Source organism: Vidua macroura, chromosome Z, assembly GCF_024509145.1.
Source record: "Vidua macroura isolate BioBank_ID:100142 chromosome Z, ASM2450914v1, whole genome shotgun sequence".
Classification (NCBI taxonomy): Eukaryota; Metazoa; Chordata; class Aves; order Passeriformes; family Viduidae; genus Vidua; species Vidua macroura.
The window spans coordinates 148,012-170,412 of record NC_071611.1 but is presented as its reverse complement, the minus strand read 5'-3'; the positions used below and the strand labels follow the sequence as shown (position 1 = coordinate 170,412).

At 43.2% G+C, this 22,401-nt stretch overlaps 1 protein-coding gene across 1 annotated transcript; it reads left to right on the top strand.

Moving 5' to 3' along the window:
• The first annotated feature begins 1,615 nt into the window (after positions 1–1,615).
• MALT1 (MALT1 paracaspase) lies at positions 1,616–21,436 on the top strand. Its single transcript, XM_054003686.1, has 18 exons — positions 1,616–1,767; positions 2,544–2,710; positions 5,136–5,257; positions 5,651–5,801; positions 5,920–6,098; positions 6,345–6,441; positions 7,116–7,148; positions 8,770–8,796; positions 8,918–8,920; positions 9,878–9,910; positions 10,760–10,963; positions 14,046–14,223; positions 15,364–15,438; positions 15,825–15,952; positions 17,521–17,670; positions 18,380–18,537; positions 18,733–18,858; positions 19,596–21,436. Exons 1-18 carry the CDS (start codon positions 1,616–1,618, stop codon positions 20,058–20,060), a joined length of 2,448 nt encoding a protein of 815 aa, XP_053859661.1. The 3' UTR covers positions 20,061–21,436.
• The last annotated feature ends 965 nt before the right edge of the window (positions 21,437–22,401 follow it).

Sequence of the window (22,401 nt, the reverse complement as noted above, 5' to 3'; positions counted from 1 at the left end):
GTGCCTAACAAGCAGGCTGAGGAGATCAAAGGTAGACACTGGACTTTTCATAATCTCTACACAGAAATTCACCTAATGATTCTCATCCCTCAATTTTGGCAAATAAGTAAATCCTGAAGTAAGAAAGTATTTCCACTCTTGGTACCCAAGGAGACAAGTCGCACACAGGGCAAACTGGAATGAATTGCACAAACTGCCCTGAGCTTAAGGGATCTGGAAGAGGCTGAAAAGCAACTTTTGTGCCAAGTTTTTTCTTAAGCATTTTGAAGGACACTCAGCTAAAACTGGTTACAAGATCCTACTGTGCTAAATACTTCTTGCTCCCAGTGTTATCTATACAGATAGGAAACTGGGGTCTTCAGTAGTAAATACAGCACTTCCAACCACCCTTATTCAGAAATAGCAATAAGGATATCTATGTTTTATAGAAGAGCCTAATAGTCAAAATAACCCCCAAAGAAATGAGAGGCAGCCACATTCAAATCAGAACAGTTTGGGTTGGAAGGGACCTTTAAGGGTCATATAGTCTATATAGTCTACACCAACATGGGCAGAAACACCTTCCACCAAGTTGCTCCAAACCCTGTCCAACCTGATCTTGAACACTTCTAGGGATGGGCATCTACCACTTCTCTGAGCTGCCTGAATGCTTGATCACTGATTAAAAATTTTGTAAAATTACTTTCTTAGGCACTTTCAGTCCACTTTGAGCAAGTTGCAATACCAGAGAGGTGAGAATTCCCCTCAGATCATCCGTCCGTTTGCAGTGATGACGATCACCCAGGGCAACATCTTCTTGGGAGGCTCTTCCCGAGCAGCCCCTCCTCTCCGTCGCTGAGGACGCCAGGTGCCTTACGTTGCATGCTTCGACAGTGGCAGCAGGCTGAGAAAAGTTGTGTCAAGGAGGAGAGTCCATGGTCGTACTGGTTGCAATTGGATAAAGCTGTTTCTCCTCAAAGCGAGAGAGAAACACCTCTCATGTTTGTGGGCTTTGTCTGGTGTACGCCCCAGCCCCCGTTCTAAAGCCATGTTCGGCCTTCTCAGCACCAGCTGGGGACGCTGCAGGAGGTCTCGCCCTCGCAGTCGGATATACAACGCTCCCATTTCAACAGGGGTACAACCGCACCTGGTCTGTTTCCTCACGGTGTCCGAGGGGGCCGACGGGACGTCCCCGGGGCGCGGTGCCCCCTCAGGGCGCGGTGCCCCCTTAGAGCGGTGCCCCCTCAGGGCGGAGTGCCCCCTCAGGGCTGGGGCCCCTCAGAGCGGTGCCCCCTCAGGGCGGAGTGCCCCCTCAGGGCTGGGGCCCCTCAGAGCGGTGCCCCCTCAGGGCGGAGTGCCCCCTCAGGGCTGGGGCCCCTCAGAGCGGTGCCCCCTCAGAGCGGTGCCCCCTCAGGGCGGAGTGCCCCCTCAGGGCTGGGCCCCCTTAGGGCGCGGTGCCCCCTTAGGGCGCGGTGCCCTCTCAGGGCTGGCCCCGCCTCAGGGCGGAGTGCCCCCTTAGGGCGCGGTGCCCCCTCCCTCCCTCAGCCGGACCCCGCCCGGCCGCCCCGTCCCGAGCTGCCGGCGCTGGCGGCGCGGCGCTTCCTTCCGGGCGGCAGCACCGCCCCGGCGGGCAGCCATGGAGTGCGGTGCGGCGGGGCCGCTGCCCCTCAGCCGCCTGGCCGGGCCGCTGCTCCGTAGGCTCAGCGAGCTGCTGGACCGCGCGGCGCCCGGCAAGGGCTGGCGGGAGCTGGCGCAGCGAGCGGGGAGCCGCGGCACGGTGCGGCTGAGGTGAGCGCGGGCGGCAGCGGGGCGCGGCCCAGCGGTGCGTGTTTATCTCCAATCCCGTAAAACACTGAAAGTCCACTTGATAAGTGAAGGTATCACCACATACTGAAGGTATCTCGCCCCCAGGTTTGCGTAGCACTGTGATTTAAGGGAGGAAACGTTGATTAATCTTTTTTGTGGAAATACGTAACCTTGTATTCTCTTTAGGTAGCTGTTGTTATTTCTTTATTTGTGTTGATTGAATCCGCTGTGATTGAAAGTGCGTGACATCGACACCAAAGTTGAAACTATAGAGTTCAGACACAGTTAACTACACTGTACAGTCGGTGTGTTAGGCTGGGCTCCAGCAGTCACTTGTTTACAACAACTTTAAAATCAGTCTTCCTGTTCTTTGAAGTTAAGAGTCTGACTCACTCTTTACGGCTTCTGAATTAGGCTCATGGAAATGAAAGGTGCTGTACTAGTTTTTCTGCTGACACTTTAAAAGTGAAAAACAGGAGTTTTCTTAATACATTTACTGAGAGTTGTGAGGTATATGCATCTCTTATACCATCCAGCTCACTAATACCAGTTTCTGTCTGTGGAGGTGTTACTGAATAACCTCTGAACTCCTGAAACTTGAAGGAAATGCTGCAAATATGTCCAAATCAGCTAGGAATTTCCCATCTCTATTTTTAAAAATATTTTTATTTATCTACAAGTGATTGTTTACCCAGGTCCTTTCTGAGAAAAAGGTATTGAGAAGGTCTGTGCTGTGTCTTTCTCACATTATTCCACAGCCCTCTCGACTTGGAGCAGTGTTCCCTCCAGGTGCTGGAGCCAGAAGGCAGTCCCAGCTGGAGTCTCCTGAAGCTGCTGGGGGAGCGGGGCTGCACTGTGGTGGAGCTGGCGGAGTCCTTGCAGGCCCTGGAGCACACGGAGGCTCTCCGGTGTCTGAGCCACTCAGGTCAGTTCTGTGTTTTCACTGCAGCCCTGGATTTTAGACTGGGAACACTCAAGGTAGCATTCTACAGTAACTAAAAACATCTTTAGTGCTTGAATTCTGATAGTTGGGATCACTTGGTAATCCAGGTGATTACCAAGGTTATTGGCTGATCTGATTCTGAGGTTAAATGTAAGCCAAGCCTTCATGCAGTGTTGTTACAGAGTTGGACTTGGCTGCATGGGTGTGCTGGATGTTGTCGTTCTGTCTGCTGACTGGGGTTTGGTCTCAGCCTGTGCCTCTGGGAGATACTTATAGACCTGAGATGGACAGACAGGTAGTGCTGCCAGCACTGGGGTCTGGAGGTGTCAGTAACTTACCCAGGTGAAGGGAAAGGGTCCAGTTAGGGCAGTTCTGGGTTAGCATGCTGGGTTTGGTCCAGCTTGCTAACTGGACAGATTAATTTAGGATAGAACTAGATTATTTTCTGCTAACACATGGACTTGATGATCCTTGTGGGTCCCTTGCAGCTCAGCATATTCTGTGATTCAGTGTGGTTGTTCACAAAGTCTAGGAAGTGGTGCAACACAAGGAGATAGACAAGTAGGACCGTGTAGATCAAGTGCTATTTGCTGTAGTACAGAACCAGAGCCCTCTCTGAGGTCCTTCTTGTTCAGGATGGGGTGAAATTCAACCTCCTCAGAAATGAAAAAAGCTTCTCTTTGAATGGGAAGTAGAAATGAGACCTGCAAACTCCTTACCATGCTGATGGCTGTCCTGTTCTTTGGACAATGTGTGAAAAGAAGCCGTGGGCTGAGAACCATTGTTAGGACAATCTTGGGATTTTTCAAGAGTATTGTAGTAATGCTTTTCATTCTTCCATCAAGAGTTTCCCAGTGTGTCAGCTAAGGATGTAACAGTTTGATTATGAATAAGATTATGAATACAGAATTTGCAAGGTTTCAGAGTCTGGTAACCATAGATGTCACTTTGCCATATTCAAAGGTAACACGCTCTGCATTTTCCAAGGAAAATGGAAGAAATATTTATGTGTCTTCGTAATCAATCACAGAATTGAGCTGGAAGGTTTTTCTTTTTGAACCATTAAATTCCATGGTACGTACAGGAAGTGACTGTGTAGTGCTGAATAAACCACAGGAAAAGAAATGAAACTGAAGAAATTATGGATCAGATTTCTTAGAACTTGTTTGGAATGCTTCTGATGAGTGCAAAATGCTTATCTTCCAGTGGATTTTTCTCATCTATGTTCCTAAGAGCTGTTTGTGATGCAAATAGGGGGAAATTAAAAAAAAAAAAAGTGGAAGTTTTGGAAAGAGTAAGCCTTCTTAAATTTTCTGTCCTTTAAATTGAAATAGAATAGTTGCTTTTTCTGTTGGTTAATGTTAGAGGATTGTGATGCTCAAAAACTACTTAACACAGTTTAACTACAGAAGGCAGCAGAGGAACTGAGGTAGTGATCTCCAGTGCTAGGTGTAGAAGGAAGTGATTTTGGAGTAAGGAAGGCAGGGAATTTCAAAGTGCTGCAGCTTTTTTGGAGTAGCTGCCAGTGTGTTCCACTCTTTCAGAGTAATCCTGTGTGTGGAGGCAGCTGATAGAACCCACTGCCCTGCCAGGCAAGGTTATGTGATTTCCAAACGCCATGTGCTCTCTGTTTCAGGCTGTTGTCTCTGTGGGTTCTGGTCTAGTTGTACCATCCAGAGCAGAGAATGCTTCAAATCATGAGTTTTAAACGTTCTCTTCTCCTTCTTCTGATGACCTTGGCTGTACCGGTGGATCTGGTTCTGGGACCATGCTGTAACAAGATCTGGAATGGTTTAGGTTAAGAAAATAACTGCATCATATCAGAGTGGTGTCAGAGTTGCTCTCCTGGCAGTTAAGATTTGAAGTAGAAAATTTTACCTTGCAGAAAACCCCAGCCCTGTGTTCTGCAGGAGTCAGAGGCATAAAGCTGAAACCAAGGATTCAGCTCATAAGAGTGCATAAGGAATAGCAGGGGCATGTGCTCTGCTGGACTTAAACTCTGACTGCTTTGACTCCCTCAGGCTGGGCCTTAATCTGAACAGCTCAAAGTTGGGAGTGAGCAAACATTTAAAACTGAGAATATCTTTCCAAAAGGGGATCCATGATACCATGAGACATATTATTTCCTTTAAAATTAAAATACCTGAATTATATACTTTAAATCTTTTATGAGCTCCATCGAGCACTTATTGATTTGAGCATGGATTTTGGGTAGTGGAAGACAATTTTGAATGTCTTAAAGTAATAGAACGAATTGGAACTGTGTGTATACACAGTACAAACAAATTATTTTCAAGTATATTTAATGAGAGAAATGTTCTGTGCTCCAAGGGCAATTTAAATGTGAATATAAATTATGGACTTGTATTTCTTCATAACTTTCCTATGTGTAAATTCTGTCTTAAAGGTGTAAAGATCGTTGTACAGCCAGACTCTCAAGCAGTGCTGTCTGGTCAGGTCGTGAAGTTGTGCTGCTGGGCAACAGGACACCCATTTGTGCAATACCAGTGGTTCAAGCAGGAAAAAGAGGTAACAGTTCATAGAGAATGCAGGGTTTTTAAACAGTGAAAATAACACATAATGATTTTGGATCGTCCTTTTTTTAAGACTCCTACTCACAATGAGAGAAGATTGCTGTATATACTCATAAAACTCATAAAGTTTAAGAAATGCTGGATGATCCTATGAACACGCTAAAACAAAACTGTGATTCCTTATGTTCATACCACTTCATTCCTGGGGGCTGTGAATGTGGAATGGGGCAGAAAGGAAGCTGTAAGTTCAGTTGTCTCAACCTACCAGTAAGTTTCAAGTAAGGAGTTGAGGATGGTGTTAAGGACTTGAAATAAATACTATAATGCTTGATCTGGTTAAGATTAAACCAATCAAAATGGAAGTATTTTTGGTTCACCTGTGATGCAGGTTCCCCATGGTAATTCTCCAGAACTGGTTTTGAGTCCAGTGAGTGTAAAGGATTCTGGCTTTTACATCTGCCGAGTGAACAGTGAATCTTCTTTCATGTTCAGTCGGTGGGCACGCCTTGAAGTTTGTGAGCTTCAGGATACGCCTCATGGTGAGTGGCAAAAACACCTTCTGAAAGTGTCTTCCTGCTTCCTCAAGGCACTTGGGTCCCTGTTGCCGTGCTTGGGTTGTCTCACTCTTCCTTTTCTTACTTCCTTTTCCTTTTCAAGGGCTCTTAATGGGTTTGCCTGAAAACAAGTTGTGCATTTGTAATCAGCCTCAGCCCCAAAACCTGACAGTGGGGGATGCTTTGGTACTAGAATGTGGAGCTGTTGGAAACCCAATTCCTCATTACCAATGGTTCAGAAATGGATTTCCTTTGGCGAATGGGAGCAAAAATGTCTACACAGTAAGTTACTGCAATGGGCCACACTTGGGGAGTTAATGTTAACCACCTTGAGCTCACCACAGAAAGTTCCCTTGAAGAAAATAATTTCTCCAGAACCTTGATAACTTCTGATGAAGTGCTCACTTGAAGTGCTGCTTTTAGTTTTTTTACTCTTTCTTGCCTGTGGGGCTTAGATGCAAGGCTTAAATACCTGATGCAGGTATTTTTTGGAGGTCTGTTGGGATGATTGTGATGATGCTTGCATAGGTTACTTACGTGGATGTGGGACATCAAGGAACATATTGGTGTCATGTATTCAATGACCAGGAGGTCGAAGACAGCAAGAAAGTAGAAGTCATTATAGGTAAGGAGTTCTTCTATTCATACAGGTCAGCTCCTTTGTCCATTTCTTCCACATCACTAAAATTTATTTTTGAAGCTTTCAGTATTAAGACAAGCACATGCCTTCTATATTTTTAGTTTATCCATTTGTTAAAACACCTGTGCTTGCATCCAGCAAGTGGAATTTTAGAGTTTTGGGTTTTTATGGTAACCAGCACAGATGAGCTGTCCCTTTTCAGCCCTGCCAGCACGTATGGAGCTTGTTAGCAGATTGCTAGCTGACTTATGCTTTTTGACAACTAAAAACCACTTTGACCCTTGCTGGGGACATGAACTCTGTTACGTGGAGTCCTTCAGCAATCAGGAGAGGCGAGATTGTTCATTTCAAGTAGAATGACTGAACACGTTTCATGTTCATGCATGTGTATTTGCAGGGAACTGAAGAGGAGCAGATCTGTTTGTATAGCTTCCAGATGTATCTGGCAATACTACTGTGTAACTTCCTAACCCTAGTTTAGTACTCCTGAGTTTCAGGAATCATTACTGTACAGTGTTATGGCCAATGCAAATTTACACTGCTGTAAAGTGAGCCACATTGCAGAGCAGCTTGACAGTGCCCTTTGTCTTCCACCTTGTGTGCTAACTCTCAGAACTGAGAGCTCATCTTCCAATTTTTTCCTCTCCTTAAAACACAAGGAAGGAAAGCTATGGCAGTGGAGTGCACAGAAGGTAATGTAAACCTCTAATTGTGAATCAGTTTTAAAAATCGGTGATGGGAATGACAGGTTGTTGAGTGTGTTGCTGAAAGGCATGTGTGGGTTAAGTGTAGCAGTCAGAGGCCCTGCAAGGCCTCCATGGCGGTCACTAGCCTAAGATAAGAAATGCAGAGTCATGATGAGTGGACCAGAGCTGTCTCTCTTCCGCACTCAGACCCCTGTTATCTCTCTGTAAGGCTATAGGTCGTATTCTCCTCGACCTCAGCCATTGGACAATTCCCGATCCCCCAACAGTGTACTTAAACCCATACCTTTGCCCTGTTCAGACGGAAGAGCTGTCACTGGAACCCTTTGCAGAAGCTGCCAATAAAGACATCTCCGCAGCACTCCACACAGCCTTCACCTCTCTCCTTCCCTGTGTGTGCCGAGGCACTTTGCGAGCACAGAGCTGAAATCACTAAGAGCTGAAATCACTAGAGCTGAAATCACCCCGCAAGTGCTCGCTAAAGTAGCCAGCGTCTCGGAGCTGGCCCAGGGGCCCTGACAGGCTGCTCCTCATCAGCACAGTGCTATCCGGGACACCTACGGCGGCTGCTGCCCCGGGGGCCAGATGGACCCCCGGGTCTCCGGCCGCGATAGTTAAGAGCTTGGGTTTAAAACGCTGATGGATGATGCAACAGTCCTTCTGCATGTGCTTCTCTCTTTTTTGCCTGGACAACATGATCTAGATCACACAGGAGAAAAAACAGGCTACTTTCTTCTTTTGTGATACTCAAATGATCTGGAGATTTCTTTGGTGGGGCTCAGGAGGCAACATCCTAGAAATAAAACCTGGAGATCTTCAGGAACATGGATGATCTTAGAGAGCTGGCTAGAGCTAGTTCCAATGTCAGCTCCATGTCTGCAGAAGTGTTTTTAGCAACGTCCTTAGGATGATTTCTGTTCTCCTTTGCAACGTTGCAGCAGGGAGGAAGAAGTGTATTGTGAGTCTTAATGTTGGTACCATCCCTCCCTCGACTGCTGAGCATCTCAGGGTCTGCAATATCTGCAGCACAGGGGACTGGGTACAGTGGTGCGAGGCTGCTCCGAGAGAGCACTGGTGCTTCGGAGATAGTAGTTTACAAATTTCCCTGCTTTCCAGTGTTCTCAGAATAAAGTGGTGAAACCCCTGGTAGCTTAGGATGTTTGAAGATTGTATCTGAAGTCTTTCTGAATACGCATGGCTTCCCAAAATCAGATTTTTTGCTCAGGATGTTGCTTTTTCAACAGCCCTTCAAACATCTGTTCTTCAGTGCAATGATTCTGATGCCTTTTCCTTTTTCCTTCAACCTACTTGCATGCCTGTGGGATTGAGGCGTCATAACTGTCCCCCCACTTTGTTTTTACATCTACTGTACTGCAGTGCTGTGTCTAGCACAGCATTAATGTATTGCTATAGGATTTTCTCTTTTCTGTGTGGAATAAACAAAAAAGGTTTGATTTGCAGAAATGCAAAGTCAAAGTATTTTAGAAAGGTAGTTTGTTTTCTGTGTTCAGCTTTGTTTAATAATGGCATGGCACTTACGTTTTTACTAGTAAAATGGGGTTTCTGCTTCTTGTTTAAACTATTATTTTATTGGTGTTTTCCTTCACAGAAGATTTAAGTGATCTTCAGGAATCAGGTAAGTGATAAGTTTTGAAAAACTTTTAACTTGGCATCTTCATTTTATGTTACAAGTCACTGGGTTGCATTATAAACTTTACAGTATTTGGATGTACCTGTAACTGAGAATTGAATAGGAGCTGGTATCACCTTAAGAGCAGCACAGCTTTCTAGTTCCAAGAGATTTAACTTGAAGCATATAGAAAATCATAGGGGTGCTGTTTGTAAAATAACCCAAGGCTGCACATATACTTACACAGATACAAAGGGAATTATCTTTCTTGTCTGTGGTTTCTTGGGACTCTCAGTTTTAGCACATTGCTGCATTCTCAAATAATTAAGGTGAAAAAGATGTGATGTGTCTGGCTATCACTCATGATATATTGAGTGGCATATTTCTTCCAGTCATGTTGGAGTCAGCCAATGTGATGTGAAGCCTGTTAGGTGGTTATTATAGGAATGTAGGTCTACAGTGTTGCTCCAGAAGGGATTATCCCAGATACAGTTTTCCTAAAACCTCAACTCCCAAAGATAGTTTCCTGGGTTAGATATCAAATACGTTTATGTTTGCCCGGCCTCAGTTTCAACCATTGAAGGACTTCTCTGTCATACTGTGTCATGTTATCCAGGTGAACCACTTTGGCATGCTGCTTACTGTTTCTCTTGGCACAGCATTGGCTCTGCCACCCCTCTGTGATGTACAGAATAAAATAATTTTCACATTCAGATGGGAATCCCTGCTATGCATCCCGCACCTTGCATGTCTGCATTTTGTTTGGAGAGGATGAACTGGTTGGATGTCACTGAAAATGCCAATGTGCAGTTTGTGAGATTCAGCATCTGTTGTTTCTTAATCTATAGGATTAGCTATCCACATCCTGTCAGGTTGTTTGCTGGAAGAGGGTGAAGGGAATCATCTAAACAAAAACAATATCAACAAAACACCCCCCAAACCCCACCAAAACAAAGAGAGGGCTTTTTCTTGTATTAAACTAGCAAAATGTTAGAGAAAGCAGTGCTACTAGACTATGGCTGTGGGGAAGATGCAGTTCATTTTCTGGAGTCACTGACATGCTGCTCTTTTCTTCTATTTCAAACAGACCCACAAGAAGAATCAAGTCACAGACTTGTGGGTAAGTAGTTTTGTACTGAAATGACTGTATGTATTTGACATCTAGGATGCAGATTTTGCTGCTCCTGAGTATTGCTGCTACTGACACTGCCAGTGCAAGACCCGTGGGGCAAATAGAGAGTTCCAGGGAGGGAGATCTGTAGATATTTGTGTAGTCCTTCTAGAATGCTTGTTTGCCCTTTCAGGAGTAAATTGTGCCGAGGGCACCAGTATTTTTAGTGACCCTGTGAAGCATTTGCAGCTTCTCATCTGTTTCAGTTTACTGCTTCGGATTCCTGTGGCCAGACCTTAGCCAGTGTGTTACTCCATTCCTTTGAACACTTGGAGGCAGTGGTATTGGGATGATGTGATAGAAAGGATTGCTATCCTGTCTGCTAAGGAAATGCTGTCCTTGCAGCTCTCCCCGTTCCATCATGTGGATGCTTTGATGCTGAGCTGAAGCTCATAAAGAGGTGGACAGCACATGTGATATGAAGAATAGTTGCTGGGTTTTTAAATCACATTCTTAAATTTGCACTGTAGACTTGAGTGGTCAGGCATGTTGTCCTGTTGATACTAAACTAGATGGAAAGGCTGCTGTCCTCTGTCAGAATTTTATGGCTCTTTCAGGTTCATTAGTGTGAGGGGGAGTGTTGTAAGTGTTCCTCTCTGGGTGAGTTTTTTTCTTCAGGCTGAAAAGAGAGTTGGACTGTGTTGTTGATGTGGGATGAATTGTAAAATCAGATAAAATATTGTGCCTGAAGTGAGATTGATACCCTTTTCGCTTTGGAAAACTTTAAATTTAAAGGTGTTGAATCCATGGAATATATAAATGTGGCATGTTTTTTTTTTTCTCTGTGTGTCTTGGCAGCCACAGACAAGGTGGCTCTGTTAATAGGAAACATGAGCTACTGGAATCATCCCCAGCTCAAGGCTCCAATGGTAGATGTCTATGAATTGACCAGTTTGCTAAGGCAGCTGGATTTCAAAGTTGTATCTCTGCTGGATCTTACTGAATCTGAGATGCGAAATGCAGTGGATGAATTTTTACTTCTCCTGGATGAAGGAGTTTATGGTAAGGACACGTAAATCCCTTCTGAAGTAGGTCAGTTTTGTATGTATCAAGTAGCAAACATCTGGTATTTGCCTCTGCTAAACAACCTTCATGGTAAATATGATGAAGAACGAGAAGAATAAGTTAAAGGCACCCACCAGCATATCCTCTGACTTTGGTTAAAATGCTATTGTTCCTTTACTTTTAGAACAGATCAAATGTTTGAACTTCACTCTTTAACCACACCTAAAACTGCAGTGTGGGCTTTTATTTTGTTTGATAGTATTGATAGTACTTCGCTTGCCTAGATTTGATTTTGGGGCACAAAGCACAAGACAGAATTGGGGGAGAGCATGATGGAATTGATGCATGGAGCAAAAGCTTTGCATGGAAAAGGCCAAGAGTGATCTGGTTTAGAGTGTAAGAAAAGTTCTTACGTTTTCTGCTGACTGCCACTATTTTGTCATTTTTCTAAGGTTGTAATTACTAAGATTGTATGGTAAACTCCAGAAATTATTTAGGACAGAGAGCAAAATGTTCTCCCAGGTCCCTATTTAGTGGATTGCAGAATTCCTGTAGTAAAAATCCATTTGAGAAAACATTATTTGATCCCTTTTTGGAACACAAGGTCAGCTTATTTCTTAGCATGACTTTTTTTACGGATGTGTTACCTGATGCTCTCTCTGTGCAGAACTGCGTGCTCTGACATTTGGGCATTTATATCTGAGCCAAAACCTGCCTGACACGAAGCCTCGGTCTGGCAGGAACATGAGGCTTTTGAGAGCAGTTTGCTTTTATTATTCCCTAGGAAATAGATGGGCTTATCTGTTTGGGTGAGCTTTGAGATTTTTGCACCTTCTCAATTTTTCTCCATAATTGTGGACATAAATGTAGCAAATAAAGTACTGAAAGGCTCTAATTAATTTCTCAGCAGCACCATATGAAAGCTCTGGCATGGCATATTTTTGCAGTTGTACTTTTCCAGCCAGTTGATACAAAAGTTAAGCTGAACAGTTTTTCAGTGGTGTTTGACAATAACTACTTCTGTTTAAGTGATTACTTTGTTTTTTCTGCATAGTGCCTATGAATGGCTTAAAGCCTATAAAAGATGCTGTCAGTGCACAAATAGGTAACAATTTATTGCCTTTTCTAGTGGGCACAGCTTCAAATAGAAGAGGCATAATGACTGCTGCTGTTTAGTCCCTGCTACATACAAACCTGATACTTACTAGGTTGTGTAATTCTGGCTTACTGCCAGGAAAATGACATTTCAGATGCTGGTCCTTAAGAGCAGGAGTAGTAAACAAAGTGATGATGGTTGTCTCCTCTGCTGTCTTAGTCTGTGCTGTTCTAAATGTAGGTTGCAATTAACATTGTATTCCACACAGGGTAAAAGCACAGACCCATGTGTTAGAAAGGCTAAAAATATTTAGGCTGCTTTCTTTTTAAATGAGAGGGACTGAGAGAGGGAGGGGGGGGAGCGAGGCAGATATCAGTTAAATGCTGGCGTCTCCGAGGAACTTGAGCCTACTTAAAATTGTTGTGTGCGAGTCTCCGTTGAGGCCCTCCAAATATGTTTACTCCACTTACCCAGGTATGTGCAGATTTATTTCTGATCTTGAGCTCAACGTATTAACTGTTGCAGGTACTTGGCACATAGCACAGTCATCTGCCAAGGACAGAAAAAGAATGAACTCAGTCAGTCCAATTACTTACAGAATATATGCTCAGATACATAGAATCTCAAATACAACCCTGATTTAGGTCCAGATCCGAGCTCTGGAAATGACATTAAGGCTTTCCTTTTAACCGAGGGCCTGACACAAGATTATGCAGTTGCAGTTCATACCATTTTTAGCTCTCTTGAAGCTCGCCAGGCTCAGGTAGCCCTCATATTTTCATTTCTTGTAGCTGTGTGTAGTGAAAAGGTGAAAACATCTAGCATGTCCACCTCCATGAGCTAGTATGTTAGGGTGAGCCTTATTTTGGGTTTTATCTGAATCTGACAGTGTTGTAGTGACTTAAATTTTTCAGCAAATTTTAGTAAGAATAACAAGATAAGAACATGGTATCTCCAGCCAGCATAAATTGTCAGATTTCTGTTGACTTTTATTCAGCTGAGCACTATATTCTAATTGCAGATCTGACCTGCAGACTGCTTTGACTAGATAAATAAAAATTCTTTTTAGAAGATGGAATTTGCATCATTAAGGAAAATCAGCACTGGGAATAGGCAATAGGAAATCCAATTAAATCATACAAGCCTCTGGTAACTGCATTTTATGGCAGTAGAGATTATTGATTCTAAGATCATCTAATCTTCATGCAAATTTAAATAACTTTAATATTGGACATTTTTATTCATATATGGAAAATCTAAGTCCTAGCTTGCAGTTCCCTTTCTCTGGGTTGAGAAAAACTTTCTTTAATTCCCTGATCAGGTTGGTTTCTCTACAAAAATACTTCATGTTTTATTGAAGATTCTAAATCTTAAAATGTTGTAGACTGTTGTGTAGTGACACATGAGGGACATGATGGCAGGATAATAATTTCTGGCTAGGTAAGCATACAAAGAGTTTGTTTAGTAGACCCAGAAGAGTCATGAGTCTGTAACTAGGAGATATAGCTGCAATCAACTGAACATGAGCTGTTGGTAGTTGGTAATGGGGATGTGCTCTAGAGTCCTACCAAACTCTCCAGCATTTTCTTTTCTATGAGCTGCAGACTTACTGCTGCTCAGAGCTTTGTAATTGCACATGCGGAGATGTTTTATGGATAGCACATTTCCTTGTTCCTATCTGTGAATTACACATCAAATATAACAGGCTGTCTCTGTTAGAGGTCATAGCTACTTAGAGCATTTTAAGAGTATTTAACTTGGTGTGGTTATGCAAGTATCTAACTGATTCTATTGCATGTGTGACTTTTGTGCTTCTTTTGATTTATTGTGTTAGTGTATTGTGGAGTTGATGTTAATGTGGCTTGGAGTGGCTTCAGTGAACTCCCTGGCCCACAGTCAGTGCTGTGCATGATGGTTTTGACCCGCTAAAATGGACAGAAGTCTCTGATGCACTGCTCACTGTCACACCTGTTTTGAACTCAGGTTTGTTATACTATGCTGGCCATGGCTACGAAAACTATGGGAACAGTTTCATGGTTCCTATTGATGCCCCGAATCCCTACCGCTCAGCAAACTGCCTGTGCGTGCAGAACATCCTGCGGCTGATGCAGGAGAAGCAGACAGGACTCAACGTCTTCCTGCTGGATATGTGTCGCAAAAGGTATCTCCTGCATTCCCGGGTGGTGAGAGCTGACCTCAGCTCTTTGGGATCTTAACGCAAAGCTGGGCCTCCTGCAGATGAGAAGTCTTTAGGCAAAGTTCATGGTTCTGAGAATTCACAGCCTGCACCTGAGTGCTTTTAGCATCAGTAGGATTCACCCACAGACTTCTGCCCATGGCCTTGGATAGAGATGTGAACCTGGTGGTCCTCATGGGTACATACCTGCCTCCTGATTTCAACGACATTTATTTCTTTTTTGCTGTTGTTTTTTAAGTTATAAACAGACTGATCAGATAAAAGTAAAATTTGGCATCTTAAAGAAGAAACAGGACCCTTTCCCTTGGGATCATTATCCATCTTCATTACAGGGAGGAAGGAGAAGCCCTGTGATCAAAGGCATGTTAACTTAGCAGAAGGGCTCAAGCGAAGTGCTTATTTTAGAACTCCTGAGAGCCATGGATTTTGCTTCTATACTGAGGATGTTGTATCTTTATTAGGAGGTTAAAAAATAATTTATGGGATTTTGGGGATTTTTCTACACAAAGTACTGTGTTCTTTCCATGTTGAGAAACTATTATGATCAATTAAACTTGCACTTGAAATCAGCTCTTCAATCAGCACTTCTGGCAGTTGGTCTCTGAGGAATGTTTCATAACAGAAAGTTGCTGGCACTTTAGTATCTGTGGAGCCTCTAAACTCTGCTAATGAAATGCCCATGATCCAATTCAGCTTCGCAATCTGCTGACCAAAAAGAAAATCCATTGATGTACGCTTTGTACTAACAGCACCATGTTTGGTGGGGAAAAGAAAAATTTAAAAAAAAAAAAAAAAGCCATTTGTGAAATAACCTAAAATGGGTGGATGTCAGAGTTGTGTTTTGCAGAAATTGCAGCCAAACTCTACTGGTTACTACAGCATGCCCTTCTCTAGGTAATGCCTGGTGCCTCTGTCTTTACACTGCCCTCAGGCAGAGTGTTGATGGTGCTGACTTTTGTGTTTGAGCAGTCAGGATTCATTCCAGACTTGTAGGAGTGAAACAAATTACTGGTTCTGAACTCTCTCTGTTTTGTGTTTTGATTTTGTTGCCATTATGAGTTCTCAAATTACTATTTTCCTTTCTTGTGTTTCCATTTATTGCAGAAATGAATATGATGATACAGTTCTTATCTTGGATGCTCTGAAGGTTACAGCCAATATTGTTTTTGGATATGCAACGTAAGGAAGTTATTCTTCTGTGCCACAGAAATAACTGAGATGGTATAGCTGATCTTTTTCAGAACTGTGCTGTGGGCCAGTAACCTTGGTCACTTTTCATGTGCAAAAGCTGCTGAATAGAAGTAGTCAGGAGCTTTACTAAAGTCATCAGTAATAAATTTAAGCTCCTCATGTGAGCAGTTTGATGAACAGTCTAGTCTGTGATGTCATTTTAAGAGAAACTTCCATCAGCTGCTTGCAAGGGAACATGAAGAGCAGGTTGGCCTTGGACACAACCTCATTTTCAAATTGTAGGGTTTCTTTCCCCATTCCCAGTATAAATTTACTCTTAGACCTGCAGGTTTTTCAGTGTTTTTTTTACTTGTCCGATGCTGATGATCTCACAGATGCCAAGGAGCAGAAGCTTATGAAATTCAGCAGCTGGGATTGGCCAATGGAATCTTCATGAAGTTCCTGAAGGACCGTTTGTTAGAAGACAAGAAGGTCACTGTTCTGCTTGATGAGGTTGCAGAAGGTGAACTCCAGCTTACTGCACTAACAGTCTCCTCAGTCTGCATTACTGAAAACAACTTTGCTTCCATGTCTTTCCTCTCATGGTGAATGTGTTACACTAATTAAATCTCTTTCTTGTTGTGTTTTGGTTCAAATAGTAGGTGCTACTGGGCAGCATATTGACAACATTCCTGATGCTCAGCTTCTTTAGTAGTGTTCAGTTTTATACTTTCCTATTCAGTGAACCTTATTTGTTCTGAGTATCTCTCTGCGTGGAGCTTTGAATTGGCCATCCACAAAACTGCTCTTCTGTCCTGTGGTGCCAGCTGCTTGTGGTAGTCCAGTGGTTTGCATGTCCATTTAAATAATTAACATAATCCTACTTGCCTCAGAGTGCTATAGCAATGATAATGATTTGTTCTCTAAGTGCAGTAAAAAGGGCAGTGCACTGTGTTAATTTGCCAGTGATTATGTTTTTGATGGGAGAAGCACTAAAGTGAGAAGTGTGGAGGGAAAGCATACTGCTTCTGGGCAAACACCTGCTCCAAGCACAGAACAGTGTCAGGCTGGTGTGTGTAGGTGCATTAGCCCAGCTCTGCTCTAGGTTCAGCAGCCTGGGGCAGCTGCAGGTCACAGAGCTTTGTGTTCTGTTCAAGAGTGCAGGGAAAGATTGACTTGTCAGGCAGCATGACAGGCACTGCTGTGAGTATTCCCAGGTGTTGGGTGTCAGGGTGTACACAGGTTCTGTGCAGACAGTGCCAGAGGAATGTTCCCATTAAGTGTGCCACAGAAACAGCCCCCATGGAAAAGGCTGCAGCCTGCTGGCTCTGTGGTTCTTGCTGTGCCTGTGCCACAAGAGTGCAGTGCTGGCTCATGGTCAGCTTGGTGGCCACTGCGTCCCCAAGCAGGTCCTTCCTTGCAGAGGTCCTTCCCTGCAGAGCTGCGTCCCAGTGAGTCAGGGCCCTTCGTTGACCTCTGCAAGGGATTATTCCTACTTGGGAGCAGAACTTGGTGTTCCCTGTTACTGGACTTCATGACATTCCTCTCTGCTCAGTTCCACAGCCTGTCCAGGACCCTCTAAAGAGCAGTACAGTCCTGTGGGGTATCAGCCACTCCTCTCAGTTTTTAATAATCTGCAAACTTTCCAAGTTTTGTTCTCTGTCCTGACACATGGGTCATTAGTGATGCTGTTAAATAATCAATACTGAGCCCTTGTATCTAAACCTAAAATACTTCCCTTGCCCCCAGTTCTTTAGAATAATCTCCTCTAATGGGCTTATTCACGTTCTTGAAATTAGCCACTCTAATTAGGACCTTACTCAGTCAGAGCTGTGATGCTGCTTGGACTGGCTCTGAGGAACAGGGGACGATGTTGGCCAGGCTGCTTGCAACCCCTCGGGGCCCTGCAGAACTGCTTTGGCCTTCAGGGAAGGAAGAACTTAGCAAGGACTACTTGTAAAACTGCAGCTCTTGATGGATGTGCTGGCTCTGGCATAACCACAGTAACCACACATTGCAGGAAGGTACTTAATTCAGTTGGAATTGCAGCAGCATTGATTTCAAAAGAACCTCTCTGCATCTTGTTTTTAGACATGGGCAAGTGTCCCCTTACCAAAGGCAAGCAAGCCCTGGAGATCCGCAGCAGCTTGTCAGAGAAAAGGGCATTAACTGATCCTGTTCAACAAAGCACATCTTCTGCAGAGTCCCTGGCACGGAACCTGCAGTGGGCCAAAGCTCATGGTACAGTACAGAATGCTTTTAGATGATCCTGCTGCCATGATGGGAGAAGGGAGGGCATGTACTATTGAATGGAAATGAAAGAAATTCAAGGCTGTAGCTACATTTTCATTACTATGTTCAGTTGGAAGTTTTTGGGTTGGGGTTTACCCCTACGTGAGATAGTAATGAACAAGGTGACATGTAGAATTCATGTATATTCAGTATATTTAAGATCACTCAGACACTGGAGGGGAGACTTACAGGTTGTCTGTCTTCTGGGACAGTCTCCCAGTACTCCATGTCTAGTAGTGACATTTGTAAGAGGTCATTGATCTCATTCTAAAGTCATCACCTAAAACAGGCAGGTGAACTGTATGGTAAATGTGCATGATGAAAAGTTTTCAGTACAGACAACTAAGAAAAATAAAATAAGACTGAGATGAGTTCCAGGCTTCCAAACCTTTTAAGAAGGCCAGTGGAGCTTAAGACCTGTTTTTACCTTTTTTGCCTAAACCTGTTGGAGTACATCTTCAAATTTCTTTGACAGTTGGGGCAGAGGGTCAGGCATGGCATTTCTAAGACCACTCGTCATACAGGAAGACTCTCTTAGAGATGCCAATGTTTATTTGTGATCCCAGGCACTTAATTCTTGTTTGTTAAATGATTGAAAAAGAAAAATGCATATGCTAAATTTATATTTAGACTGTAACAATGTGTTATTTATTGGCAGAGCTTCCAGAAAGTATGTCCCTTGAATTCCAGTGTGGTGTTCAGATTCAGTTGGGGTTTGCAGCCGAGTTCTCCAATGTCATGATAATCTATACACGGATAGTTAAGAAGCCCCCTGAAATCACAGCTTGCAGAGCCCACATCACAGACTTCCCACTCGTAAGTGCTTTCTGCTGCTGTCTCATGATCTTACTCCACTGAAGTTGAAAATTTTCTGCTCCACCCATATCAAGTTGCGTCTTGTATAATAAAGTGGGTCTAAAATGCTGCAACTTCTCAAACTAAAAGAAATACTATTTTATGATCTACAAATTCTATATAATCAATTAAGTTCTCTTTTATTTCTTGCAATAGGACTTAGATGTAGATCCTAAAGAGGCCAATAAAGGAACTCCTGAGGAAACTGGAAGCTATTTAGTATCAAAGGACCTTCCCAAACACTGCCTCTACACCAGGCTGAGTTCACTGCAAAAACTAAGGGTTAGTATATACTGTTCATTACAAGTATGCCCAGATAATTGACACTACTTATGTTGCTTTGCCATTCTATCGAGGCAACTGTGTATGGTTAGTGTAGTAAGTTCTTTGGAGGGAAAGAATGGATAATAACCCAGTTCAGTGACTTTAATTTCAGCTGAAAAGTAAAAGGCGGGGAATTGATGCATGTGTAATCCTGAAACTGGTGTGCAAGGCCCTTTGTATTTTCCAGGCCCATGCTGAACTTGGCCAAGATGGTTATTTTTGTGCAGATCACCTATTGCGTGCTCTGAGGGTGTTCCTATGCTTTTCAGGAAGAACATGACCTGAAGCAGAGCTGCCTCTTACAAAGTCATTAGTAGGAGATGAAAGTGTCATGTATCATCAGCCTGTGCTCCTGGGCATACAGTTTTTGAAAGGTTCTCTTCAGCAGACTGGGGCACTGCTCAGTGTCTCTGTATCTTTGTGTCATGAACATCTCTGCCAGACACAGCCTGTCATCTCTTCATGAGTGCTTTTGGCAGTTGAGGTAACACAAGTGCTTCTGGAAATACAGACTGTTCAGTGAACAAATAGTGACCAAAAGAGGACCTCAGGAAACAAGGCCTGCCCATTGTGTGTCTCTAGCTCCTAAAAAGGTCACTCTGCTTCTCCAGAAGACTGGAGCCTCTCTCTTTCCTGTAGTGTTTATTTGGAGAGGAAGTATAACTTTTTCTCTCCCCCTCTTTCTGCCGTTACAGGAACATTTAATCTTCACTGTTTGCTTGCACTATGAGTATTCAGGAATAGAAGATACAATGGATGAAAGAAAGGAGATTAATGTTGGGAAGCCCCTTATTGCTAAACTAGGGCTTCACCCTGGATTCAAAACAAAGAACTGTCTCCAGACATGTTGCATGCCTGGTTATCCTTTTCATAATCCAGTAGAATCGAGTCCAGAGGCAGCTGAATACTACATCCCTAGTCATTGCCAACCCAATTCCTCTCCAGGTGTTTACCATCCAAACTGTGCTTGCTCAAACAGCATCACACAACCAGAGGCATGTTCTTGCAATGGAACTTCCAGGATGCTGGCTTCAAGACACAAAGTACAGCATTGCTCACAAACTGTGGAAAAGCGTAATGTACCAGTAGAGACCACTGATGATACTGTTGAACTGGAATTCTTTCTCTCTGACAGCCTTAGCTTCTCTGAACAGCAGTAGCTGAGATGTGTTTGGACTAGACCAGAGTGGCATCCTTGAACAGAGGGGCTTCCACACTGCCTCTCCATCTTCTGGAGTTTGGAGACTTCTGGACAAGGCTCTGGAGAGTCTAGAGTAGGTGCTGAGAATGAGGTTGTGATGAAAATTTCTTGTATCCTAAGAAACAAAACTGGACCAATAGATTTAGGAATGAAAAATGCAATTTTTTTCTTTTTTTTTTTTTTTTTTTTACTATTTGTTGTTTGGTACAGAGGAAAATCTGAACTGCTCAAAGTTTCCTATTCTGTTCTTTGGCCATCGTGTCTTAGGATCGGTCACTGACGTTCCAGTGCATTGGATGTAGCCAAAAAGCAGCTCTGACTGCATTCTCCTCTCTGATTGCCAGATGTCCAGTGTCTTGGCAGCATCTGAGAGGGATAAGATCTGTGCAAGGAACCCAAAACCTGAAGAGCCAGCAAATTAACATCACTTTTGTTTTTAAGAGAACTACAGATTATCAGAGGGAGCAAAATCACGGAATCATACTGTGGTGGATTGTTTCTATTTTGATTTCTTTTTTTCTTTTACATAACACTCCTAAGATTTTTGCTGATCTGATACCTGGATGTTCTGGAAGAACACTAACTGGAAAGATGAGGGCAAGTGCCTGCTCATAGCAAGCAAGGTATTGTATGGTCAGTCTTACAGACATGCTGTGAGGGCTAAAACAAGAATCACAAGAAAAGTGAAGTTTTATTAGGTCATTGAAAGTCTTGATGCTTTGAAAATACAAAAAATGTTGGGATGTAAGGAAACTAAAAGGGAGTTTTCAGACAGGGAGAGTAGCGTCTCCTGTACTGGTAATATTGAGAGGAAGAATTACTTTAATTAAGATCCTCATCATAAAAACAAGATAAGTGAATGTTATTGAGGCAGACAAGCCTGTTTCAGTCTCCAGTGGAGAGTGCTACGATCTGGTGGCCTGGCAATATGCTGGATGGGCACTGAGGGATGTCCTGGTGTGGCCATAAAACTTCTGAGATGGGAATGTTAATGCTTCTTTAACTAAATCTGGTGATCCTTCAGGTTGCTCTGTGCTGAAAGGTGGATATAGGTACATGGATATAGCTGTTTCCAGGATGACAGTCATGCTTGAAGTAATCCATACATGAGCTTGAATTTCTGTTTTCCTTCTGCAGGGTGTTAAATGGCATCATATCTATTAATGAATGAGATGTATCTGCATTAACTATTCTGCGCAGTTGACTTTTAAATCAGATTATAGCTTGAGACATGGTCTAGGAGTGTACTACTTAGCTAATACTTTGTCAGTTTCCTAATTTGTATAAAAGTTTATTTTTTTTTTACTGTGTAATAAATTGTTGTCCACAAAATTATGTACTATGTGCATAATGTAGTTGCTGCATTCTTCTATGCCTTCCAGCCTTAAGAAGCCCAAAACTTTATTGAAACAAAGCATGTAAGGACAGAATTTCCTTAACAGAAAAGAAGGGGAAATCTGAATCATGAGCTTCAGCTCAGGATATACAGATCTGGGCCTAGGCTGATAGCCTTGCTCCTCGAAGCTCAACCCTTGCCTCTTGAGAGGTGCAAAGGCGTTTGATCTTTAATAGGTACCCTTGGACATATTTGTATATGTATGTCTGTACTTCTGTGTGTGTAAATTGATTTAAATCTCCTATGGGAAGTATAGTATGGATATTGCCATCTTAAATCTAGAATTAAATTCCCGCTGTGCTTACAGGAATTGAATCATTTCACAACTGTTAAATAGTCAGCAGTTAGGTGCTGCCAAATTCTTCAGGCGTAAACCCCTGCCCAAGTCCGGACCCTGTGACTCAGCAGCAGGGCCTTTGGCACTCATGGTGCCTGTGTAAATCATTCTACATTGATTCTAGACAGATTTCCTCTGTGTGCATCATCCATGTAGCAGTTACCAGAGTGAACGCTGCCATTCAACCTCATCACCCTTTTGCACATTTACATTAAACCTGCTTTTGCTAATACCTTTAACAGAGGTTCTCTAAGTGACTAAATCACTCAGACTTGTCCAAATTGTCTGACAAAAGTCTGCCTGTGGCAGTAGAGTGCGTGGAGGAAAACTTAATCTGTCTGAACCCTCTTTAAAAAGAGAATGGTGATAGAAGGGCATTTTCTCACTGCAGCACTGTCTTTAGGAAGTGCTCTAACTGTTTTAATCATTAGTGTTCAGAATGAAATACTCTGGTTCTTCAGTGCAAGCTGCAAGCAGCGCCCATTTCCTTTGGCCCAGGTCCAGGAAAGCACTTTAAAAGTTCAACGGCATAAATTAACATTTCAATCTCAGTGAAATTGGTGGGAT

Bases quoted from the DNA above. Each gene is read 5' to 3' on its own strand.
- MALT1 (XM_054003686.1), top strand. From the start codon at position 1,616: ATGGAGTGCGGTGCGGCGGGGCCGCTGCCCCTCAGCCGCCTGGCCGGG. The intron at 6,442-7,115 runs GTAAGGAGTTCT...TTAAAACACAAG, and splicing joins GAAAGTAGAAGTCATTATAG to GAAGGAAAGCTATGGCAGTG. The intron at 15,439-15,824 runs GTAAGGAAGTTA...ATGATCTCACAG, and splicing joins ATTGTTTTTGGATATGCAAC to ATGCCAAGGAGCAGAAGCTT.